A 9710-nucleotide genomic window follows, 5' to 3' on the forward strand; every position below is an offset into this window, starting at 1 on the left:
AGGATTTATTGCCGCTAAAAATCGGTAGTTTTAATGGCAATTATTTGTGGCAATTAGTTGGCTGCTAAATCCAATTCCTAGCAGCTAACTATGCTGTTTTAGCGTCCATTTTTATAGCCGGTAATTTTTATTAAATTGCCGCTAAAAGTCAATAGTTTTGACGGCGAATGTTTTGTGGCAGTTTAGAATGGCTACAATATCCCTTCTGAAAACGTCTTAGTTTGACCTTTTAGCGTCCATTTTAATGGCAGGTAAATTCAACTAAATTGCTGCTTACAGTCAAAATATCTTCAACAGCAATTGTTTGATGGCAATTCCAAAAGCTACAATATCCCTTGAGAAAAGGTCTTATTTCCCACTTTAACGTCAATTTTTATGATCGGTAAATTCAATTAAATTGATATTAAATGTCACAACCTTTAACGACATTTGTTTTGCCGTCATTAATAATGGTTACAGCTAGTAAATCCAACAAAACTGTTACTAAAAGAGAGCCTCTTAGTCGACGAAGTTTGGAAAATGCAAAACAAATATATTACTATTAATTCATAAAACTGAACATATCTCATTAAACATAAACAAACAAAAGGAAGTACTAACCCAAAAAATAGTGTCATAAATTGTTTGAACTGAATAACTAATGTCAAATAATTTCTGCAAGTCTACATCATATTGAAATCTTCCGCATGCGATATTTTCAAACATTAGACTAAATGACCTGAAATAATAAAAATAAATGTGTCAAAAAATGGAATATAATGTGTAAAATATCGTGAGTTAGGGGTTATATCATATCAAAACTATATGAAGATTACAACAAATCAACAACCCCAGTCGCAATGACCTCAAGCACTACCTCTTGCAACTAGTTGGGATCACAAGAGGCATATTATTTGGAGAAGTAGAAAAAAGCCACTAGAAAATAATAAGCAATTCAAAACCAAAACTAACCATCTCTAGGAGAGAAGCAGGATTTAGTGACATGCTAAGGAGAAGTAGGTACAAACAAAAAATGCCAACATGACACCAGTAGAACAAAATAAGAAATACTCAACAAAGGAAGTGGGCATGTATCATGTATTCAGTTTGACGCTGGAACCCCGACCTTATCGTTTCAAATTAGAAAAGACCACCTTCAGTTAGTAGTCCTATCTCAATTACAACAACTGAGATCCAATCTCTACCACAAACTTGCCAACTCTTAAATATCCCTCAACTCTACTATGCAAAGCAGCACATGATACAAAATCTGTATGGAAACAAAAATATGCCTTCTACCTATATGATATCAATATTATCCCTTTTATAGCAACTACTGTGTTAATATATTCTAGTGGTGAATTAAGTTCGAGGTGAAAGTTTTATTCAGATGTCTAGTTACTGCCTATTTACGAACTATTTTGACTTGAATCAAGAATCGTGAACTTATATAGAAGCTCTAGAAAGTTGGTTACTGCACATAGAAAATAGGCATCCTAGTCAAAAACTTAAAACAACCCCAAAGAAAGGGAAAATGAAAAACAAAAATAGGTATTCTCTCATGAACAATCTCAATCTTTCAAAAGTTCATGAACTTGAAGCACAATAGAGAATAATTAATTGAAACAAATGCACAGAGAACAACCAAATTCATTTCTCACTTGTGTGGTCAACGCCATTGAAGACCACTTTGTCAGTGTTTAAACAAGCACAACATTTTCATTGTTAAAGTACCCAAAAAGTGGGGAAATCTCAAATAGTAACGCAGAAGTATATAGATGAGTAGTACCGTGAGAAGGTGGAGTGTTTTCAGCAACACTAGGTATCCTTGAGGTTTGCGGTACTCGTTCATGGCCACTGTTGGCGTCAGGGACCTAATAAATATTAGCGCGTTAGTTAACAATACTTTTGTAGGATTAAAATTTCTTCAAAAATATCTAAAAATTGTGAAATCGAGTTACCTGTTCACTTCAGGTGTCATTGATATTTTGAGGCATGGATTCATTAGGAGCGTATTTGCGCATGAATTGTCTCGTTTGGAGTAATTCTGATTCCATCTTCTCCTGATTTTGTTTCATCAGATTTATTTCTTCATTTTGTTTCGCCTTTAACTCGATTACCTCCTGTTCTAACCTTTGTACGAGCTCATTAGACGAATCCTTTGCAATAATATTTCCTAAGGTAGATCTACTACCCCATAACACAGAAGGAGTTGGACCAAGTCCCAAACCACGAACATACCCACTCTTTTCATTTCCCAACACCTGGGAATACACATCGCCTTCCCAAGCAACACTATGAGGAGGATGGTAGTAGATCTCTCACCATTGCTTATCCTTTCATTTATCATGTCCTGGCAATAGAATACATAATAAATCCAATTTGAAATTCATTTATTCACTTTCAATTTTTTCCCCTAATTGTTTCCTAATGTAGAAAATAAAAGAAAGAAGAAATCTTACGATTGTCCTGGCAGAATCCTCATCCAGTGATCTACCATCCTTACGCTCTTTATGAGTTAATATAAGAATTTGGGCTCGTGTAGGCTCTATCCCATTTTCAGCCTAATACAATAAATTGGATGTCAAATATGTGTGACATGAAGGATTTTAAAATATTATAGTGTGTAATTTCCACCAGTTTACCTTCTCATCCATCAAAGTAGCAATACTTTTGGATCCTCCAGTGTGAGGCATCTTTTGCTTGGTCCTATTATTTCTATTTGCTTGGGTACGCCTCTGTCATTGAAACATTAGAATGATATTAATTATAAATAAAAATTGAGCATAACTAAAATCAAACTAGTATGAAAATAAGCAACTAGGAGTACGGTTTCAAGATTTGTTGATACCCTAGCTTTATCAGAAAACCAATAAGAGACAAGACCACTCCATTGATCCCTCGGTATGCGATTTGGTCTATTTTTCAGCAAAGCATCTTTAGTCTTATGTTTTGCCATATATTCACCTTTTAAATCGCACTTTTAATCTTTCCATTTCTTTCCTAGTGACTTTAAAACAAACGCTTCTCCGCGTTTTGGGATAGAGAACTTTTTCTGTAAAAATAAAAGTCAACATTTAGAAGTTAACATCATGTATAACAGATTGTGCTTGTTCACCTTATAATATTAATACTAAGAATAAATGACTGCTTTTTCTGGACCAAACTCAAGTTTCAATCAAACTCCTGCACTAGTCTTACCTCACAAAATTAGTGTTTCAGCAATTTGCAGTTTCTTATTATGACTGAGAAATTGATCAACCAAAGAGAAGTGCTAAACAAGATTTATGATTATACCTTTAAAAAAGACACTTTCTCTTTTTCACTCCAAATTGAGCTTTCTTTATTTCCAAAACAGGCTATACTATGTAGTTAATTGTAGCTGCACAATTGAGTGTGCGATACTACAGAATGCATCCGAGTGAATAAAGGGAAAAACCTTGTTGAAATGCTCTTTATGACCTGAGATCATAATTTAGCACTATGACTGGGTTCTTGCAATGCACAACTTAGTAACCGAACAAGAGCAGTTTCATAAGACTAGGTGTAACTTACCAATTGCTTTATTTATGGAAAAATCAAGATAGTGACTAAAATCTTGCTGAAATACATAAAACTGAATCAGTTTGGCATAAACTGGAAGGGATGTAATTTTTTGGTCTTCGGTTTCTAGGCCATTATGCTAACATAAATACTCAATTTGTTAACTTAAGCACAGACATCAAATTCAAACAAAATAACTTGAAAAGAACAACAAACTCAATGCCACATTGTTACGCTGCTATAGTACATTGAATGCACACAAGTTACACACATGCTGCTCTGCAGTCTATCAGAAGGACATACACACCTTCTTCTCTTATCAAGTAATTTCAGAAATTAAACAACTCATCAGATTCATACACACCTTTAATCCACTACTCTTCTACCTATTCTGAGTGTATTATAGAATGTTCTTTCAAAGACTATGCTGCAGTTTATTTTTCTTAAATGTTGGAAAATTCTTCTCTTTTTCATCCCAATTCGCTTGAATAAAGATGCACACTGAACAATGTAAGTGCAATGACTACTTACTGAACAAACTATTGGATAAACTCTACATATCTTATTTTTCAGAATCAGAAGAAGAGATACAACATTTCTCATATATGGAAATAGCAATTTCTAAGAGTAAAAAAACAGCAGCAAGCATCACAATCTTATACCTTCAGCTCATTAACCTCCTACCTGTTCAGAGCCACATTTCACAAGTACTAAAATTTCACTGGCATGTAATACAATGTGCAAATTTAGAACTATTCACATGGCCCAAATCCTGAAAATTAAGTATATCCTCTGAAAGTTTTGATCTTTTACTCCTAACTTAATTCAGTTATACACAAGCTACACAGAGAAATTGTACATTAAGGAAATACTCCTGTACATTGAGGAAGACTATTCAATAATTCATCAAAGTAAAACATTCAAGAGCACAAACCAGTAACCGAGGAAACATTCTAGACCAGAATTATAAACTAAGCTTCATAATCTCCAAAAACAGATAAGGGTATTATTCATCATTCACCATAAGACAAGTAGTAAGTAAAACTTAAAAAACAAGATTTAGCCTCATGATCATAAATTATCCTCATTAACGAGATCAACTTTAAGAACAATTTTAATATTTTCTTTTTCTACTATTACTACTAATACAATTAATAAAATTCAAGTAATATTTTAGACTTCGTACTAAATTAGTTTCGCGTCAAAACAGATGCAGGTTTGGCATTAATGAGAAATAGAGATCTTTGGTTTTGGCCCTTGTGGGCATTCACATTTTGTTAATGAAAATTGTACTACTTATTGCATTAATACGTAGCCAAAGTGGGAAGGAGACATGACAATCAACAACGGAAAAAAGGATAAAGAAGCAAAATATCAATATTCAAGTTCTAATCCTTAGAGTAACATTATGCTGAAAGTACATATGGCATAATTAAGCGTCATTTATTATTGTTCATGTCAAATAACTAAAAGAAAAAATGAAGAAAAAAGTGGAAGATATCCTGCAGTAGTTGAGGTTCCATAATTGCAATAAACAATAATTGGGTATCATAATTTAAGAAAATTGTACATCATAGGGAACACATAGTCCAACCAACTACATTAAATTATTACTCGTATAGAATTATACATTCAACAGTGAGAAGAGAAATACTCAAAATCTAAAGTAATAGTATTTAGCTTTTTATGCAAATTGGAATAGGATAAAGATCTTCATATTTAATCTACAATTTCTAATCACCCAGAAAAATCACATACAAAATAAAATCACACAATATCATTAAAATTGTTTACTCTTTGCATTCAAAGCCTGGAAGAATTGAATCTGATTCAATTTAAGGGTGATTTTCATCAAGCCCTAGATCCAATCAAGAAAATCAAACCCTAAAACAACTCACATAGATATAGATACAGAGACGGAGATAGATAGAGATGGGGGGAGAGAGAGATACCAGTGCTGGTGATGCTGATCGGTGGCGAGTTGGTGAAACTGTATTGGTTGTCTGCGGACTAAAGAATGACTGCTGCTATAGAGTTTGATTTGAGGAAAAAGTTATATTTGGGCTTTTTATATTTTAGGTAAATCAGAGGTGAATTTTTTAGGCGGGAGATCATTTAGAGGGAAAAAGAGAAATTGGAGGGAGGTAGAAAAGTAAAAATAGAATATTTACTAGCTATTCTTTTTAATGGTCACTAAAAATATATCTTTTCCCGGTTAATATTGATTGGCCGGTAATATTTGCCTTTAGTGAGTAAATTAGCGGCAATTATATTATTGTCATTATATAATTGCCGCTAAATCCCCTTTTTGTAGTAGTGTTATTTGGCTCTCTTCGTTGTAGCGAAGGGTTTCTCGCTGCGACGAGCCCGCTGCAGACGGGTCCGCTGCAGCAAGCGTTTATATACTTTGGCCCGCAAAATTTTAATCTACCCAGTTTTGATCACGATTCGGATTTCGCGCAATAATTCTAAGCAAACCTAGCCTTTTAACATCATAGGACTTGGTTTTGAATATGACGCGTAGAAAGTTTCCATAATGACTAAGTGAGTCGTTACATTAGATACCAATTAGATAACCGTTCGTCCCCAAATGGTCTAAGGTGGCAGAGGGACCGATAAGTCGTATCATGGCATCTGTCGTAGGTACATCATTTAACTATATGCTATGGTTGCCTATGTTGTTTGGAAAATGGTCCCGGAGAAAGTAACGCGAACACACATAACGAGGAAAATTTAAAATTTTTGTGAGGGAACCACTTGCAATGAGTGGTCCGTCATCATGACAGGCTCGCTACAGCGAAGAGCGGATTGCTGCAGTGAACACCCCAGAACAGAAAGCGCTGTTTGGGGAGGGGGTTCATCTCCCCTCCCTCTTATATTTACTCAATCGTCCCCCATCCCATTCCCTACGAAAAATCCCTTATAAAACTTCCCCCCAGTCTCCCAAACTTCCCTTTACCCCTATTTAACTTCTCTCATTCCTCCTTCCTCACTTCTACACTCCCATATTTCCGAAAAGAAAAACATTTCCTGGTGCATAGCAAGGGCCACACTTTAGCAAACTGTATCAACTTTTCATCTTGTTTTCAGGTAAGTTTCCTAACTCTCTCCTCTATTTAGTAATTCTACATGATGAATTTCGAAATGTTTATGCTTTGTTGCCAAGTAAGTGTGTATATGTTGGGGTTGTTGGAGAAATTTTTGATTTCTCTGAAAGGAGGGTCTTTGTGACTACCATGTGTAGGAGAATTTTGGTTGTAAGTTGTTATTTAATGTTCACATGGCCTTAGAATCATGTTTTACTTAATATCAGCTTGTAAGTGGGGACAAAATCATGGTGGGATGGTGGGTGTAGTGATGGGTGGAATTTTGGGTATTTCCTTGAAATCTGAAGTCTAAACGTTGTTGAAATGATGTGCTATAGGGCATAAACTACATGCATACTAACATATTTTCTGATCTAGAATGAATTTTGTTGGTATTTGGCTGAAATTTCAAGACCCCATTTTTATAAAAAAGAGGGTCTGATTCGTTGAGAAAGATGATGGGTTCACTGCAGTGGACCTGTCATGACGAGCCAAGGCTTCGTGGCTACGACACATGTGGGATGGGTTGGTTTTTTCACTGGCGATCCGTACTTCACTGTCACAATCTCGCTGCAACGAGCCTACCGTCGCTATAGCGAAGGGATTTTGGGCAGAAGCTCCAGTACTCGACCTTTTTCCAACTTTGCTCGATTTTATCCGTTTTAATGTTATTATACTCCTTGTTGGTAAGGGACTAATGTTGTTTCTTCTTACAGGTACTTGTTCTCTCTACATTATAGCCCAAGATCAATGTGCTCCTCTCGCGGCCCCATCTCAAGCTGCCCCTTCCCCTATAATCAGCTTGTCAGTCCACAATGCAAGACACGCTTCTTAGAGCAGAAAAAGAAGGGAGTTTTGGCAGAGAGGGGATTTATGATGGACCGGGTGGATGAGCTTGCTCCTGATTTTTACCACCTCCTTCACGAGATCAAATGGACCCAACTAGTGGAGTCCCTGGGCAAATATAATGCACGCTTGTTTAGGGAGTTCTATGCTATGCTTCCTACTGCGGACTTGACTTCCCCTAACCTAGTGGTTCAACTTCGGAGTATTGCAGTGCCATTTGTCCCTTCAGTGATCAATGATGTTTATGGGCTTGACGACCACCCTGAGGATGCGTTGAAGGCCAAGGATCATGAGGGCAATGGTCAGTGGCTAGTGGATACCCTAGTGGTGGAGAACAAGATGAGGCAGATCACTTAGGTCAACAGCCGGACTGGGATCAAGTCTCTCCATTTTACTATCGAGGCTCGAAGATGGCTAAAAATTGTAGCTCGCAGGATCTAGCTTTCGAGCAACACTTATGATGTCACCTACCCCTGCACACTTATGGTGGCTTGCGTGCTAAATAGGGTGCCGGTGAAAGTGGGTAGTCGGGTGATCCTAAAGCTCAGGTGCTTCATGGACAAGCCGGGGGCGAGTTTGATGTTCTGTTCCCTCATTACTATGCTATGTGAGCGGGACAATGTTCCTTGGGAGTGTAATGATTTGTGGGTCCATTCTGATGTTGACTTTCACCCATTAAGGGTGAAGCCGAGGCAAGAAGAGGAAGGTAGACACAAGTGACGAGTATAGAGATGGTTCTGAGGAGGGAAAGAACAGGGTTGATACTTCACAGCCCCAGGACCCTCTTGAGCGGATTGAGTCCCAGTTAGCGGCTATGAACACACTGCGATGGCTGGTTGGTCAGGGAATTCCTTTGAGTTGGGGTCATCGAGTGGTGCTGATGGTACATTTGGGACTCAGACCAAGCTGCAGGACTCAGTGGACACTCTTCAGAGTGCATATGGCTCTTTGGCTGAGGCTCACGGGATCTCTGTCAGGATCTAGATAAGGAGAAAGCAAAGAACAGGGCTGGGGACAAGCTATTTTTCGTATGTGGAAGGGCATCAAGGGTATTCTGAAGGAAATCAAGCTGCGAGCAAAGCTTCCCAAAGAGGTCAAGGATGATGCGCATTAGCTCTCCTTCCTTGGCGTGTCTAGTCTTGACACTGATTGCTCTAGTAGCTCGAGTGCTGGTGGTGACAAGGCAACCGGCGGCCCTATAAACTGAAGATTCCCCTTCCCCCTCTCTTTTAAGCATGGTTTTTCTTAGCCCGTGTAGGGCTTTTAATTTTAGACAATGGTTTTTGTCTGTTTTTGGTATGTTTGGACAATTTTCGTTTGTTGTGCTCGTACTATGTTGGATATTTGCGTTGTTTTTGGTGGTTGTAGGACAATAGCCCTCGTTGGGCATGGATTTTTTTATGAATGGTTGTTTTTAGAATTGTTGGTGTTTGCTTGTTTTGTTGAATTTTCTACAGGTTTGAAATTTTTTGGAGAAACCAGTTCAGGCCAGTGGTCATGTTCTTCGTTGCAGCGAACGCCTTTTCACTGCAACGATCCCGCTATGATGATCAAACGCTTCGTGAAGACGACTAAGAAAGAAACGGTGTCTGCTGTAGCGGAATTTGTTTCGTCACGATGAAGCCGCTGCAACGAGCCTATTTTGGTGCAATGAAGGGAATGATTTTATTCCCCACCCTATACAACATAACACCCAAACTCATTTGCTCATTAGTCTAATCACATAAACCGTAATATTGTTGAGAAAATGCTACAGATAGACACCTGCTGGCTTAGCCAGATACCAACTTGACTTACCAAGATACCAATTGGAATTATCTAGATACCAATTGGGCCAAGCTTAAGAGTTTTCGAATAGACTAAGGTCACATGATAGGAAGGAAAGAAAAGATGAATTCCTAGATGTCCCATAGCCTCCCGTGGATGGGCACGGACGTCATCGTATCATTCCATTAGACTCTACAAGACATTGCTCTAGTACTCGTGAGACTGGTAACCTAGGCTCTGATACCAACTTTCATGACCCCAGAGTACGGGTCGTGTGGGCACCTACCTTATCCCACCTGGCAGGCGGACCCTTACCCAATGCTTCCTTTATAAAATCGTTTTACCAATTCATGCCAACAATATTGAAATAAATAAGTAAATAAAATTCCTTTCTAGTGAAATTTACACTTTACAATTTTAACAATACAAATTCCTCGAACCTAGTCTAGACTTGTACAAGAGCTTTTATGATATACAATAATGGACAAG

The 9710-nt window shown here is 37.7% G+C and overlaps 1 protein-coding gene across 4 annotated transcripts; it reads right to left on the reverse strand.

Annotated features, from left to right (window-relative positions):
- Positions 1-511: 511 nt before the first annotated feature.
- Positions 512-5620, reverse strand: LOC132623082 (uncharacterized). Of its 4 annotated transcripts, none has more exons than XR_009576097.1 (7): positions 3098-5468; positions 2831-3003; positions 2625-2717; positions 2442-2543; positions 1941-2332; positions 1769-1853; positions 512-718 (listed from the first exon to the last, which is right to left on the reverse strand). XR_009576097.1 is itself a non-coding variant. In XM_060337783.1 (7 exons), the coding sequence occupies exons 2-5, from the start codon at positions 2936-2938 to the stop codon at positions 2156-2158; spliced, it is 480 nt and encodes a 159-aa protein (XP_060193766.1). In that variant the 5' UTR covers positions 2939-3034; positions 5475-5607; the 3' UTR covers positions 512-718; positions 1769-1853; positions 1941-2155. The 4 variants fall into 4 exon arrangements, 1 of the variants encoding a protein (XP_060193766.1); XM_060337783.1 differs by lacking the exon at positions 3098-5468 and adding an exon at positions 5475-5607 and having other exon boundaries at positions 2831-3034; XR_009576096.1 differs by lacking the exons at positions 2831-3003; positions 3098-5468 and adding an exon at positions 5475-5620.
- Positions 5621-9710: the final 4090 nt, after the last annotated feature.

The sequence above is a fragment of the Lycium barbarum genome, chromosome 12 (genome assembly GCF_019175385.1).
Source record: "Lycium barbarum isolate Lr01 chromosome 12, ASM1917538v2, whole genome shotgun sequence".
Lineage (NCBI taxonomy): Eukaryota > Viridiplantae > Streptophyta > Magnoliopsida > Solanales > Solanaceae > Lycium > Lycium barbarum.

Excerpts from the sequence above, each read along its gene's own strand:
- LOC132623082 (XM_060337783.1), bottom strand. The coding sequence starts at position 2,938 with ATGGCAAAACATAAGACTAAAGATGCTTTGCTGAAAAATAGACCAAAT. Across the intron at positions 2,718-2,830 it reads GGTTTTCTGATAAAGCTAGG|AGGCGTACCCAAGCAAATAG; the intron begins GTATCAACAAAT and ends TTTCAATGACAG. Across the intron at positions 2,544-2,624 it reads CTACTTTGATGGATGAGAAG|GCTGAAAATGGGATAGAGCC; the intron begins GTAAACTGGTGG and ends TTATTGTATTAG.